The sequence below is a fragment of the Clinocottus analis genome, unplaced genomic scaffold (genome assembly GCF_023055335.1).
Source record: "Clinocottus analis isolate CAN_PGR_092001 unplaced genomic scaffold, fCliAna1.0.p SCAF_16, whole genome shotgun sequence".
NCBI lineage: Eukaryota > Metazoa > Chordata > Actinopteri > Perciformes > Cottidae > Clinocottus > Clinocottus analis.
Window position 1 is genome coordinate 3,316,434 of NW_027175887.1, and position 16,021 is coordinate 3,332,454.

The following is a 16,021-nucleotide window of genomic DNA, read 5'->3' on the forward strand; positions in this document are numbered from 1 at the left end:
GCACCGGTTGAACTGCGTCACGCGTTAAAGTGACAGCAGCCCGGTCGGTGCAGTGCTGCGCCCCATCCTGGCACTTTGTAGTCCCGCTGAAAGAGAAAGCACCTTCTGTCTTCACGTCAACGTCACAATAAGGAATATTTTCACTTAAGATGGGCACATGACGTCATCTGAAGATTTTCACACAGGTGGTGACGTATCCAGCTTTTATACCAAGATGGACACAGACCCTAATTAAAAACATGCTATAGAAAAGTATTAACAGTTCATGAAAGGGGAAATGAGATAATGAGCATTGTTACACAACATACATGTTGTGTTATATTTGTCACATTACCATTTGTCTGACCTCTTAGCAGAAATCCTAAATAGTCTATTGTTTGGGTTTTGGGAGGTGTGCTGTGTGAAAAGAGCTGTCATAATCAATCATGTATAAACCATATAACATATAGATTGTATTTATTTATTAAACTTCTGTATTAATCAGAGAGGTGTTTTACTGTAAAAAACAACAAAAACAACAAAAAAACACAGTTCAATGCTGTAATAGGAAACGAATCGTTAAATCACAGTCATGTGATGGCATGAGTGTGAAGTCACATTATACAGCTGCAATTTTACTATAATTTACTGGAAAAATGTCTCAGTAACTCTCTGTGAAAGTATTGCAAAGTGGCCAGTAATGTACAATTTCCTGCAGTGGACTTTCATTGGCTCAAATTCATGTTCAGAAGGAATTTTCATTAAATCATGAAAGATGATGAAGTTTTAAGGTTATAAAACAATGCACTTACACTGCCTGGGGGGCCTCGAGGGCGGCCAACACAACCTGAGGGTTAAAGTTACTTTTCCATAAAGTTGGACAACGTTAAGAGGAGGACCTAAAAGAAGAATAAATAAAAAATGAAGCAACAGAGGCTGAGATTTCCTAAGTTTATGTTTGTTGTGTGGATCAAGCTCCAGCAACACTGGATCCTACATTTCCCAGAATGCAACAGGGTCTTTCACTGTGATGACATGTAGTAGCAATAACACAAGATGTACATTTACACAGTATATGTAAAAACAGCTCACTCAGTTACTCCTTTTTCTGGAGCTCTCAACCTTATCACATGGTCTTCATCAAACATCCCATTCTCATACACGTTGGCGTAAAAGTTGAGCTCGACAGCTCATTCCTGATCCGGACATTGACCTTTTTGTCTCTAAAGTTGCACGACAACTGAGCAAACTGTGCGATGAAGACCACGCGATGCCACGGAGACCTGCTGTTTCGAAGGCGACCGTTCATTCCCTTCATTGTGCACCACGAGACATTAAAAGCTCCGTGCTTGTGTTGAGGGCTTCTCTGCCACACGGGTGCACTGTTTGATTTCTCATTTCACAATGTCAGACAGCCCCGAGCCGCCTCGTGCTCATCTGATGACATCCCGTCAAGCCTCAACGACGCAGCAGGCAGCAGCTGCCCATGAAGCGCTGGATTATTGTGTGTCAACTGGTTTGTGCTTCTCGTCACTTGAAAGTTTGATTGGTACCCAGCGGCATTGAGACACAACACAAACTGACATGATACGGACCTGAAGGTGTGCTTCTCTGGGTTGACATCTAGTTTCAAACCCTTCGATATTTGAGTATTGTGCTTTTGCATGTTCTTGAGTTAATTGGTGTGTAATGGCCTCACCACGCAGGGTCAGATGGTGGACGACGTGGGGGAAGTTATTCTGAGCGTTGGTTCTCACCTCCAGGAGCATTGTGAACAAAACACAGCGATTAGTTGGCTGATTTCCACGACATTGCGGACTCTCAGTGACACTGGGGAGGCCCATTTTGTTTGATCATAAAAATAGATTAAAGTTTAGACCCAGTCCGCTGTTTACGCCAGCAGAGATGACACAACTCTGACCATTAAAAGAAGAAGCATGGTGTGGGCGATCGCAGCGCAGACATCCATCCGGGCGGTTTCTCGCGCCTGGTTTTCCTTCGTCTCGTCCATCTGATAGAGTTTGTCGTTAGATCTTCTCTGGTCTCTGCACTGTATGAAACATCAAGCGTGTTTGAGGTAGCTGCAATCAAATGTCTTCCATGATCTTCCTAATGGTTGTTTTCTCATGTGGGCGTGAGCAAATGTACCTAAACCGTCTGCCTCCGTGGTTGCTACGCTACTGTGTGAAGAAACATAACCAATCAGTAATATTTAAGGAGAAATATGAAGTGTTTTGAATTTAATTGTTGGTTATTTGGAGCTTTTGATAAGTCATGTTAGCACTGATGATAATAGCATGTGTGTATATAGTTTGTAAACAGTATAAACTGTGTGATGAATTAAAATTAACAGCTCAGTAAGAGGCCGACTACCTTTATTTTGAAAGTGCTTAACGGAGTATGGATCTGTTTCTGCCCCGACGCTGACCTGACGGCCTGGTCACGAGGACAAACTGCAACACAACGTAAAATATTTAGATAAGATATGAGATAAGATAAGGTAAAATAATCCTTTATTAGTCCCTCAGTGGGGAAATTACTGGATTACAGCAGCATTGCTCACGAGTGTATACAAATACAAATCCAGTGTTACTGGTATTAATATCGATATGTATGTTTTTATTGGAGGGATTATTGAGACTAACAACAGGAACACCATTATCCATAACAGCTGTTTTAAAAGAGCTGCTTCAGTGACAGTTTCCTAATGTGGAGGCCAGCAGATGGACTCTTCCGGTCAACACTTAAAGGAATAAAGTTAAATGGACGAAATCACAAATGAAATCATGGAAATAATCTATATATTCATGTCTCTCCAGGGTTCACAGTGAGAGACGACAACATCTCATTCTCACTGAGAGTAATACAGATGTTTGTACGGATACGTGTCTTCAGAGGTACATCAACACAACGCTTCATGGCCCCGTCACCGCCAGCGTCAGAACGCTGTGCATCCCACAGGTTTAAATGTCCGAGACGTCGCATCATCACCGTCCATTCGATAAATATCAAGCGGAAACATGAACTGACTCTGCCATCTGCCGTCTAACTGAACCGCATGCTGAATATTTCACTTTAAAATACCACGCATATTCTTTTCAATATGTACATTACATTTTTGAAGGGTTTGACATATTTATAGCGAGTTTCAGTTGTCCAATCAAACTATCCAACAGTCTGGTCATGTGACAGCGGTTGTTGTCTTGGTTTTACGATTGCTTTTGACTTGAATATAGTTTCATTTTAAAAACAGTCATAGCTATGAGAAGACATGTGCCCTGTGTTTGTTTCCTCTCAGAGCTCCCAGTGGCCGACATGCACTCGCACAAAGATCTCTGCTTGCCGTTCCCTGCAGACGGCTGGAGGGCTTTGCAGCTCCTAACATGTCACATGCATCAGGCTCTGAGCCTGCAATCATTAGAGCCTTTCAGAAAAGGGTGAACGCTATATATGCAAAAAATGTGAGAGAAGAAAAATAGTATTTAATTGGCCGAGCATCTTATCACCTTTCCAGGGACTTTTCAACGTCTCAGCCAACAAAGAGCAAGCAGCTTTTTTTTTCCACAAGCGTCCAATTAGAGTCGGTTGGCAGTAACTTGTCTGCATTCACAGTGTGTGGCCCCCTGATTAGTCTTCTCGGCCTGCAAATGTAATCCAGCAGAGAGCATTGCAGGTCTGTTAATCTGCAGCCAGCTGTGACGGCCTTTACCGGCTGCCAGAGGGATGGAACCAGCAAACAGCACATTACTGCAGGAGAAGAGCTATGTGGACAACAATCCTTGTCTCCAGACAAAATGCTCTGAGGCACTACTTTTTTGTGGGCTGCCTGTCTAAACTCACTGTATGACTCATCACTCGCTGCAATGTGGATGAGAGGTGAAGCCAGGCTGCGATGGTGAGTTTTTAGACTGTAAATACAATATATATATATATATATATATATATATATATATATATATATATATATATATATATATATATATATATATATATATACAAAATATGAGCTGGCAGCTAACTACCCCACCCCTAGATCATGGCGCGGTAGCTTTCTCTCCCTAATGTATACCATCCCCCGACCATCCAATAAGTCAAACATTAATTTTGAGCCTTTTAATATCCAAACAACCTTCTTTATGGAGACAGATACAACATTCACACCCCCACAACCTGGCACAGGCAGCCTCCTCCTGTCACTCAGCATGTTGGTGACGTCACCAGTGACGCCGGGCTCTTAGCGCCACACTACACACTCCATTTATCCGATTTTTCCACATGGGAACTCCATCGCTGAAGTCTGCAGAGACACCGAGTGAAACCAAAGTCATTATGCTGTTGGAAAGACAACCACAATGCAGATGTTTTCCACAGAGATAAATCAAACCTACCTTTTGGACCAATCACAATATTATCTAATTTAAATAAATACAATACGACAAATGTTTTTTTTTTAATTAATAATGTCATCAGGACGCTTTATTAGCACCTGGTGGAGAAAAAGTTATATAATTACTTAGTCTGGTACTAAACCAGCAAAATGTTGCAGAAGGAAATGTTCAGATGCAAATGAGAACTCATCAGTGATTGTCCCTTAATTCACACTGTAGCATTTTCTTATTACACATTAAAATATCAAACCTGACAGGACTACAAATTAAAATGTCCAAGCATTTTATTGTGTTTTTATTGCTGAGCCTAAACTCCATGAAAACGAGTGAAAAACTCCCCACATAAGTGTGAAGAAAACTCGATACGAAGAGAGGACAACATAGTTTCAGGCACCTAAAAGGGAAATCTCTTCACTTCACTTCACTTCACTTCACTTCACACTGACGGCTGCTGAGGCGTTAAGATGGATGAATCCTCATAATAATGAATGTGTTTGAGTTCCTCATGGGGAGCCGGGCTGCAAGGCGTCGGCGCTCTATTGGTGGCGTCGCTCAAGGATCTTCTTCAGGACGCTGTGGATCCTGGTCAGAAATATTTTATTCCCATAGTTGGAGAAGTGCACTCCATCTGACAGAAACAGTGTTTTGTCGTCACATCTCAGGTTGGGGTGCTCTATCACTTCACCGCCAAATTTGCCAACCGCAGCTTTTATGCACTTGTTGACGGTGTTCCTGTCGTAATCCATCCCCTCTGGATGTCCGTATCTCCACTCTTGGCGCTCGTTGATGCAGGAATATCCGATGGTCATCGAGGGGAACCTTGCGTGGAGCGCCATGAGGCCGCTGGTTATTTTGGCTGAAAGTATCTTGGCAGACGTCAACCCCAGATCATTGCCACCGGCGTGGATGATCAGAATGTCAGGGGGACTTTGAGTTTTCAACTCTGCGTCGAAACGCTGTTGGACGCCGCTCCAGCGCATTTCTCCTTGGCCAAACCACTCAACTTTGGCGCTAAGTCCGAGGTTCTCGCCGAAGTTCTGATAGGCTTCTCGCTCCGCTCGCAGGACGTAACCGGAGCCCATGATCCAGATCTTCGTTCTTGGTCCCTTCGGGTTCTTCTTTTTTTCCTGAGATTTCACGCTCACTGGGGAAGGAGCCGGGTAGGAGATCCTCGGGAATATCTTTCTGACTCGGTGCACGTCACCAGTAGCGCTATCCAGCTGGTGCGTTCGGTTCAACTTCATCCTCTTCTTCAGAGAGTTCGGTACCTCGGAGAACGTTCTCTTCCTCGTCACACAGGAAGACATCTCCGGGTTTATCGTGAGGTCCTGGAAAAGTTCTGTGAGATCCATTACTTCCTCGGAGATTCGGCTCGTCTGCATCGCACAGGAAGACATTACAAAAAGTAATGTAAAACTTCGAAGTAACTTTTACGACAGGAGTAAGCAAACTTGTGGACTTTATGGCAATGTTCCCACCTCATGTGCTCTAAACCAATCGGTGAGGAGTTTGGGCGTGGCCTTTGTGCATCAAAGACATCCAGCAACTGTCACGCCGGCTGTCTCGCTGCCATGGGAACCAGTTGGTTCCGTTTCTGAGATGAATGAATGAATGAAAATATAAAACTTTAAAGTGCATTAAATGATGCAAAGACGGTGTTTTGATTTTACAAAGATCTTATCCCGTTTATTTTTAAAACATTTTAGAAACAGCTGTATATTAAAATAATTCGGACAAAAAGGTAAAATATTTGCAGTGAGATGAGTGTTTTGGTCATTACTTTATTTTTTATGTTTTAGCATATTTAATACAAGTGTTGATAAGTTGTTCATTATTAATTGAAGTACATTTCTGTAAAGTTCAACTATAAATTCATTCAATTTAGAAATACTCTATTACAAGAAAAAGTCCTTCATTTAAAATCATACGCGCTAGTGAAGAAGTATTAACAGTAAAATGATTAAAGTATCAAAAGTACTTGCAACTCCATCGTTGAAGGCGCAGAGATACCAAGTGATACTAATCTATCTAGTTTAATAATTTCTCTCTCTGGGTCATATTTGACACATCTTATTCATATTTATGGATTATGTTCCTGAATATTGTTGAATTATGTTAAACACTTGAACAATGTACTTTCTTAAATAAAAGGCAACGGCTTGCTGGTTGATTAGAGGCCCAAGACAAAAGTTATGGGACTCATACAGGCACTTATGATCAGTAGATATGGATCCAAGGTTGCTGCTTTAAGCCCCAGGGTCCTCAGGATGGGGACAAAGAGCTTAAAGTGATGATGGATGATCCCTAGACCCTCACACCCTGAACCCTCAGGGACTTACAGACTTGATAACTGTTTGTCTGTGAGAGGCTGTAAGGGCTCGATGGTGTAGATATGAATGGAACAGCTCATAACATATCACACAACCATGACTACATTGAAAAAAATAGTGTACAATTGTGGATATTTGTTTTATAATTTTATTCCCTGATTTGAACATCTTCCAGATGCTTTCCTCACAAGATGAAAAGTCATTTCAAATAATCAATGTACTCTTTTTTTGTCAAAACAGCTTCAATAACCAAACAAAATGTGTTTTTTTAATACATTTTTGATCTCTGCGTTTCATTTCGCCGATGGCCTGCTGCGTTACCGCTCAACATCTCTTCTCAGATGTACTGCTAACGGTATGATGACAAAAGAAGAAGGAAAAAGTACTCATCAATAATGAAAGTAATCACTAGCTGCAGTCCTAACAATGATATCATAATAGTCTGTCACAGTACGAAAGCAGCTACACAGTCAGAAGCAGCCGTAATAATATCTAACTACCTCAATTGGACATAGAGCAATACAATAACTACGACCCAGGAAGAGTCCCTTCTGCAAGACATGTAAACACAATATTTCACAGCAGATATAATAAGAACAATACGCATCTCTTACAGTATGCATGTGGATTAATGCAGATCATCTTTCTTTGCAGGGCAGACATACAAAATACACATGAAAGCACTGAGGAGGCTCACATGTGCATTCACACGCACACACGCACACACACACACACACACACACACACACACACACACACACACACACACACACGCGCGCACACACTCTTCTGTGATCGTCTGGACAGTGTTACATGACGGTGCAGGTGAAGCCGCAGCAGTCTTTCAGTAGTGTCAGTCCGGTTTTAGAGAAAAATGGCGCCGTCGTCTGCTGGGCTTTGGACGCTACCGTTTGATCCTGCAGAGCACCTGATTGAAAAGGAAGACGTCACGGTAAACGCTCATCCTCTCCATCTTCAGTTAGAGTCACATGCCTTTAGTGAAAGGTTTGACATTTTGGGGAATGTTCTTCTTCACGTTCGTGCGGAAAGTTGGTTAGCTTAACTTAGCACAAAGACAGGAAACACAGCTAGGAAACGCAGCGAGGTTAGCTACGCTGCCGACAGACATTGACCATCAACCGCTCCACTGGTTGCCCGGCATCTGATTCAATTAGAGAAATAGTCCGGCACATAACCCACTGCACATAAAACACCTCTCCGGTCTTTTGCTAAGCTACGCTAACCCGCTGCTAAACGTAGCTTCAGCACGCAGAATGAGCTAATTTTCTGTCACATTTCATGAAATCTAATTCTCCGTCACTTATTTATGGTCAGCATTGTTTCAGCAATAGGGATTCAAATTAAATATTGATCTGAATGTGTAAGTGAAGAAAACCGCACGACTGTTCGCCCGAAGGCTGTTTCCAGCTCACCGATCCCAAATTGGGGCTCAGGGGTCGTAGCCCAACGGTTCTGCTGTGTTTGGATCAAACGTTCTTGGTTGGGCGACACAACTGAACATGCAGAACAAAGTATTTGCACCAAATAACTTCATCCTCTCACACACAAGCGTCAAAGAGGACTCCTCATCGAAAGCACTTTTACGTCTTAGACTCACCTTTTGCAGCCAATGTCTTGGTAAATTTGGACTGTAAGAAGGCGGCCATTTCTCTGTCTTCCTCTTGTTCCCTGTGGAGGAGAATATGTCCCTGTTTTGTTTTTTTTCACTTGTCAAGGACTTCTGCTTCTGAGATTCTCTCAATCACGTTAAATGTCACCGGGCCGCATCTGCGAGAAACCGAGGCGACAAATCCTCAGGAGATGATTTTAATCTGGCCGCGCATGGCGAGGATTTCACAGCTGCATGTGCACACAATGCCGTTGTCAAACTATTTCCACGTGCACAAGGAATCACGGAGGGAAACGGCCTCTCGCATCCCCGCAAGCCGTCTGAGACCAAACGAAATGTCACTCAAAGATATTCTTCCTCATCAACAACTGGCTGCTTATCAGCAGTGACGGCTAAATTAGCACCACAAACAATAATATATATATATATATATATATATATATATATATATATATATATATATATATCCACCTGACATATATATATATAAAGAGGGGAATGCGCAGAACCGTGTATCGCGTAAGGTATTGAAGTTGTGAAGAAAAGCTTCTGACCGATTAGCATATTGAACGCTAATTGCAAAATTTCATTTTAACAATGGGAAATCACTAGAATCTAAATATTGAGGCCTTTTGGACGCTTTTTCCGACATGAACTCAAAGAGACGGCCCTGTAACATCTGCCGTGCCTTAAAGGAACATCGGCGAGTCAAAGTCTTCTCAGTCGATTGATGCGATGACCTCACCTCAGCCTCTCGAACTCCACATCATCCACGAGGAAGTCTCTGGTCTCCACCAGCTTGTTGATCTGCTGCAGCAGCTCTTCCTCCCTCTCCCTGTCCTCCTTGGCCTTGTCGTTGTCTGTTCAACAGACACATGACGCGTAAAATACAGCAACGGGCGTTACAATAATAAACTAGAAGGATGGAACAGAAAATTGGCCAATTTATTGACCATTATTGTGAATATTTAGCAGGAGTGAAATCTATGTGTGGAGTGAATCTTCTGAGTCGCTGTTGGGTGTTGATCTGCTGCTGCATTTATATTTCACAGGCTTTGTATGTTACGTTTTTGTTTATTGTTGTGTATATGGTCCAAAATGACATGCAACACTGATGAATTGCACACACAATTGATCAAGACAAGCTCTCTCTATGCAGGAATGAGACTTAGCTCCCTGTTTCTGGGTCACATGGTTTTCACCACTGCCCCGCCTCATTTCTCACACGCCACATATCTTTCCAACATTATCACACTAAAATGGCATTTTTCAGACGGATAAATCAGGAAATAATTGAGATCTTTCTTTTTCTCAGCGCCACACTCCAGCGAGATCAACTAACATAACCAACAACGTTTTGTAAGGCTAAATATAGCTGTGAGCGATGTAAATATGCAATGTGAGCCAAAAGAAAACATGAATCTGTGTACACAACATACATTAGGAAACAGGAAGTGTGCACCACTTAAACATGGGCGGAGCGTGTATGTATGTTGTGGACTCGAGCATCTTTGGCTGCGTTTAGGGACAGCTCAATGCTAACCCCGGCAAGCTAACACACTCCCCCAGTGACAATGCTAACATGCTGATGTTTAGCATGTATGAATAATCTGTACTTTCCATAAAGGAATGAATATAATGTCACTGCTTTTCAACTTACCTGGAATAGAGACAAGTTTCTGCAGCTCCGTCTTCAGTCTCGTGATTTCTTTGCAGAGCTGGATGTCATCCATCCTGAGCAGAAAACAAACACATCACAATATATATGCAGGAAAGCAGGCGTCTATTTATTTTTAATAAACTAGTCCCCCACGTCATCTTTTTTTGTTACTTTTCAAGGAGCTTTCAAATCATAACTTGTATTTCATTCAACAGCAGCAACCCAATTTCCTTCCTAAGTAGACGTACACACGTCAGCGTGAGCCGGCAGGAGCTTATCAAACAGAAAATCACAGGACTCAGATGACAGCGAGGTCCGGGAGTTCATTAAGTGGAATAACAGCGCCACGCTGCCCTCTGGGAATGAATCACACCTCACACTATCAGATCTCATTTCGCCGTCAAAACATCAGGCGCCGGTCACACAAGTGTGTGTGTTTTTGTGTGTGTGTGCGTGGGATTGGGGGTCTGCCATTACAGAGTTGGCAAAAAGAGGGAAATGGCTGTGAGAGAAATGTTTACTCAGGACCGTTGGTTCAGGCTTCACTTCAGCAGGATGTATCTCAGGATGACTCAGACGCTGCCAGGAGGGTTTTTTTCTTTCTAAAAAGTATTGGCGATGGAGTTGTCTCGTTTGTGTCGCAGTCAGCTCAGAGGTGGTAAAACAAAACTTCTGCTTCTGTGGGATGCAAAGCGCATTTAATTGGAGCGTGCTACTTCCTCGGCAAACATTTCCTGTGATTTAATTACACAATTAGAATGTATCACCTTTTTCCTTGTAGTCTTTATTTGTGTTTTTCTATTTTAATTTGTTATGTTTGTGTTTGTCTTATCTTTCCTTGGCTTTCCCGCTCGCATGTTACTTTTTTTTTGCAGTTTCATTTTGACAATTTGTGAAGTCTGTTAAATAAAAAATCGAAGCCCACACAAAATAACATACTGCTTCCACCTGACATGGCAGCTTGAACTTTGACCCTCTTGCACATATACCAGCTGTGCAAAGGACTGTGGGTCAGAATAATCAGAAGAGCAAACTGGCTTGCAGTCCAAAACGTGAATGGATGTAGTAGAACATCCTGGCATTTTTGGCATACTGCATTTGTCATAGCTGCTATCCAAATCACATAGATTTTGTTTTAACCTTCAGCACATATGCTGCTAGAGACGCTGAAGACGTTAATCGCTCTCAAACAATGAAACACATGAATGTGAACCCAAATACTGAAGGCTGAATACTAACAGGAATAGTTTCACATTTACGCTTGTTTGCTTTCTTGCCGAGTTAGAAGAGGAGATCGATACCACGCTCACGTCTGTACGGTAAATATAAGGCTTCAGCCAGGAGCAGGTTAGCTTAGCATAAAGAATGGAAACAGGGGGAAACAGTTAGCTAGATCTCACTGCATCTTATATCTAATTCGACAAACAGGCTAACTGTTTCCCTGTTTCCAGTCTTTGTGGTTAGCTAAGCTAAGCTATGCTAACCGACTGCTAGCTCGAGCTTCATCTTCAGCGTACCCACATGAGTGGTATTCATCTTCTCATAACTCTCAGCAAGGAAACAACAAAAAAGCATATTTCCCTGAATGGATTCTGTTCGGCAAAACTATTCATTTGTTATCTGTTTTATCGCAGTAGTTGAGCTCCATTTGTCGCCCGTGTTGTCGTTGACATAACACATGTCAACACATGCAGGGTACCAGTCTATAATTAGGATGGTGCATCACTTTTCATCTTCTGGATGCAGATGAACGCGGATGGAAGTGAGAACATGACAGGCCGTCAACACTTATCGGACTAATCGTTATGAAGGCTCCCGCAGAAAAACAACTCCCCCAAACCAAAGGTATCCTGCTTTCTCTGATTCATCTCACGGTCACATAGTGCCGTGCTGGTCGCTGTCCTCGATCCCCCGCTCCACCTCCTCCATCCTCGCGTGTCAAAATAATGAGGATGGCCTCAGCAGATAAAGCGTGACATAATTAAAAGGAAAGGATGAGAGGGAAGGGAGTAAAGGGCATCTTTTGAAATCAGTGTGTCTGCTCAGCTCTTGAATAGCACCGCTGGTTTCTTCACATACTTTTTGCCGTCATGCACATGGCCTCTCCCACAGCGCTCGTTGCTGACGGTCACGCAGCATCATCTCCCCTTCCTGAGGGGCAGCGGACAGTATCTAGTATCTATATCTAGTATCTATATCTATATCTAGTATCTATATCTATATCTATATCTAATATCTATATCTAGTATCTATATCTAGTATCTATATCTATATCTAGTATCTATATCTATATCTATATCTAGTATCTATATCTAGTATCTATATCTATATCTAGTATCTATATCTATATCTATATCTAGTATCTATATCTATATCTAGTATCTATATCTATATCTATATCTAATATCTATATCTAGTATCTATATCTAGTATCTATATCTAGTATCTATATCTATATCTAGTATCTATATCTATATCTATATCTAATATCTATATCTAGTATCTATATCTAGTATCTATATCTAGTATCTATATTTATATCTAATATCTATATCTAGTATCTATATCTAGTATCTATATCTAGTATCTATTTCTATATATAGTATCTATATCTAGTATCTATATCTATATCTAATATCTAATATCTATATCTAGTATCTATATCTAGTATCTATATTTATATCTAGTATCTAGTATATATATAGTATTTATATTTAGTATCTAGTATATATAGAGTATCTAGTATCTATATCTAGTATCTATATTTAGTATCTAGTATATATATATAGTATCTATATCTATACATAGTATCTAGTATATATATATATATATATATATATATATATATATAGTATCTATATCTAGTATCTAGTATATTTATAGTATCTATATTTAGTATCTAGTATATATATAGTATGTATATCTAGTATCGATATCTATACATAGTATCTATATCTAATATCTATATTTATATCTAGTATCTAGTATTTATATCTTGTATCTATATCTAGTATCTAGTATTTATATCTAGTATCTATAGCTAGTATCTATATCTAGTATCTAGTATTTATATCTAGTATCTATAGCTAGTATCTATATCCAGTATATATATCTAGTATCTATATCTAGTATCTATATCCAGTATATATATCTAGTATCTATATCTAGTATATATATCCAGTATATATATCTAGTATCTATATCTAGTATCTATATCTAGTATTCAGATGTCCAGCAGAGCTCTACTGTATGTGAAACGTCACATGATGCAAGTATTGTTATTTATGGTTTTGTGTCATCACTGTGTCAGTATCAAATCCCTGAAAGAAAACACTCATACATGGTTTAATCCAGACTAGATTAGTGCTCTTGAGGAAGCAGATCTTACATGTATCGCAGCTCCGATTCCCTCCGTACCAGGATGTCTCTTATCCGCTCAATTTTGCACAGCTCTCCTTCAATGTTCTCGATGGTAATCGTGGAGTCAGCCATCGAAATGACATCCTCTGCTGGGAGACAGGCAAGACCAAAGCACGATTATTTGGCTCCCATCACAGACTTGTCCTTGTGTGTGACGGCGTTCATCAAGCAGGTGACAAAGCATCAAAAGGACAACAAGGACACTCTGTAAACTATGATCCACAGAGCAAATGTGAAATTCATTTGAAATGGAGGCTGGCGAATCCTTCTGCTGGGCCGACTCTCTGGCCCGCTGAGCCCACATGAAGGACGTTCGTTACACCTGTGCTTCTGCACAAGTTACACACTGTGAAGCTCGCGGGTTTGTTTCTGCTCCACCGGCAGCGTCCACACACACTCCACCCGAACCCACAGAGAAGATAAGCAGGATTTTCTGAGCAAAAAAACGACTGAATAGTTAAAAAAAAATGTTGGAAAAAATGCAACTAGCAGCCGGTTAGCTTAGCATAAAGCTAGTCATTAATTAATTTACCACATTAAGTTTGATTTTGTGAGAACAATACTTTCTGAATAAGGTTCTGAGTAATTCTGAGAAAAGTGCAGATTAAAAACAAGCTGAATCCTTTTGTGTGAATGTCCATCTTTCTGAAATTAGAGTAATTTATTGCACTCTTATGTTCTGATCAATAAACCACCTGTCTCGATTCTCAAGGTTTCCCGAGAGACTCTGAAAACTTACGAGGTAAATCTTAAAGGCAAACACCAAAAGCGAATTGATGAGACAGTAAAACCCGCACTGATCCGAGTTCAGCTTCAAGCAATCAAAGTGCCGCGGCTCAAAATTCACCATCCTGCTAAGATGTGATCTCCCTCCCCAGTAATCCTTCAAGCATCACTGGATAGCTGCACTGTTTCCCCTGCAGCCTCCCACTCCCTCGCCAAGCCAGCGATGACTCATCCAGCAGAGATCAGCTTTTACTTACCTGACCTTGTGTGAAAAGACGCAACAATCACACGCACATACACACATACACACACACACACACACACACATACACACACACACACGTTCCTTTATTGCCCCAAACCTTCGGGCGGGCTCTTTGATAAGAAGGAAGAATGACTGACTTTATTTACTTGTGATAAGCAGGTTTGTGTGAATGCAGTTTATTTTGTTTACTGTTCTTCTTACGTCTTAAATCCTGCGTATAATGTCAGGAGAATGCAGTTGTTGTAGTAATAATACTGTCCCACCCTTAAGCCACACTTAAAGTCCACTATGTGGTACATAAAAGACACACAACAGAACAACAGAGGACCGAGGGCTGAGCCCTGAGGAACACAAATACTCTCTCATCGTCTCGCTACAAGGTGTGTTATCATCATGGTGGATGTCTGAACGGGCCGAACAGTCAGGGGCCCCACTGGCCTTTAAAAAACAGACAAAAGAACGACACATAGAGGCAAAACCAGCAGAAAGTCTGTGTCTTTTATCATAATCCACATATTAACTGTGAATTATGTTTCAAGGGAATTCTTCTGGAATAGATATATATGTAATTTGTTCGTAATTATAAAGGAAAAGGAAGTAATTCAATTAAATCAAGCCTAATTGATCGATGTTTGTTTCATTCGTTACTGGAATCTTTATTCTGTATATCTGGGCGTTGACATCTCCAGATATAGATATTATTTTAAATGAGCTAAAAAGAGACCAGACAAATAATGTTGATTGTCAGAAAATTAATCCTCAGCTATTGTGATATTTAATTGTTTCAGTAAAACGTCTTGTTCCAGCTTCCGAATGGGAGAATAACACGTCTGTCTTTGTCTGATGTGACAGTAAACTAGACAATCTGTGCATTTCAGACAACCTGTTGGACAAACCACAGTGCCAAGTGATGGTAAAATTATGACATAAAGCTTTCACTATTCTCTGTCAGTTGGGAGACATTTCCATATATGAATCAATCAATTACAGTTAGGAATTACAGATTTTTTTCCCTTCTACAGCGTTATATGTGAGCAACAATTGAAAGATGGGAACAGCTGGGAGCCACACTGGGTCTGCTGGCCCCCATGCGGGTGTCTCACACCCTGCAGACACACAACTTTAACCTGCAGGACGATGTCATGCTCTCTGGTGAAAGTTACTGCAGTGGACACATCAGCCTCCTTCATTCCTCACCATCACTTCTCACAGCAAAACAGCATCCACACGCAGCTCAGCCTCTAAACTCACTTGATTTCTCCGTCTCTTTGTCCACCTGCGTCTTCTCCAAAGAGCCGTAATGCTTGGAGGATCTTCTCTCTTTTTCCATATTGTAAAAAAACAACAACAAAGAAAAGAGAAAAAGCTCTGGACCAAAATAAAGAAATGTTTGTGCAGCCAAATGAAGATGTAGCTCAGCAGGTAATGACTAATGCAGCTGTAACGCGTGAGGGGGTTTGAGCAGCTGCCAACAGATGCTGAACACAGCGGACTCCTCCAGAGGGGGATGTCAGGCTGCTGACGTCTGCTGAGGCGCCACCTGCTGGTGGACCCGCGTAACGCACCTCCTCCTGAAGAGGAGGAGCGTGACAGATAAACAGAGGTGGAGGAGTCAGATCCTCT

General features: G+C 41.2%; 2 protein-coding genes across 2 annotated transcripts; both read right to left on the minus strand.

The window, feature by feature from the left end:
* Nucleotides 1-4,141: 4,141 nt before the first annotated feature.
* On the minus strand, nucleotides 4,142-5,891 carry LOC137786997 (uncharacterized). The gene is made up of 2 exons (XM_068579174.1): nucleotides 4,762-5,891; nucleotides 4,142-4,276 (listed from the first exon to the last, which is right to left on the minus strand). Exon 1 carries the CDS (start codon nucleotides 5,762-5,764, stop codon nucleotides 4,904-4,906), a length of 861 nt encoding a protein of 286 aa, XP_068435275.1. The 5' UTR covers nucleotides 5,765-5,891; the 3' UTR covers nucleotides 4,142-4,276; nucleotides 4,762-4,903.
* A 940-nt stretch (nucleotides 5,892-6,831) lies between these two features.
* Nucleotides 6,832-15,855, minus strand: zgc:171844 (uncharacterized protein LOC100151763 homolog). The gene is made up of 8 exons (XM_068578964.1): nucleotides 15,650-15,855; nucleotides 13,376-13,496; nucleotides 9,988-10,061; nucleotides 9,073-9,187; nucleotides 8,316-8,386; nucleotides 7,511-7,625; nucleotides 7,198-7,248; nucleotides 6,832-7,043 (listed from the first exon to the last, which is right to left on the minus strand). Exons 1-8 carry the CDS (start codon nucleotides 15,726-15,728, stop codon nucleotides 7,022-7,024), a joined length of 648 nt encoding a protein of 215 aa, XP_068435065.1. The 5' UTR covers nucleotides 15,729-15,855; the 3' UTR covers nucleotides 6,832-7,021.
* Between the last annotated feature and the right edge of the window lie 166 nt (nucleotides 15,856-16,021).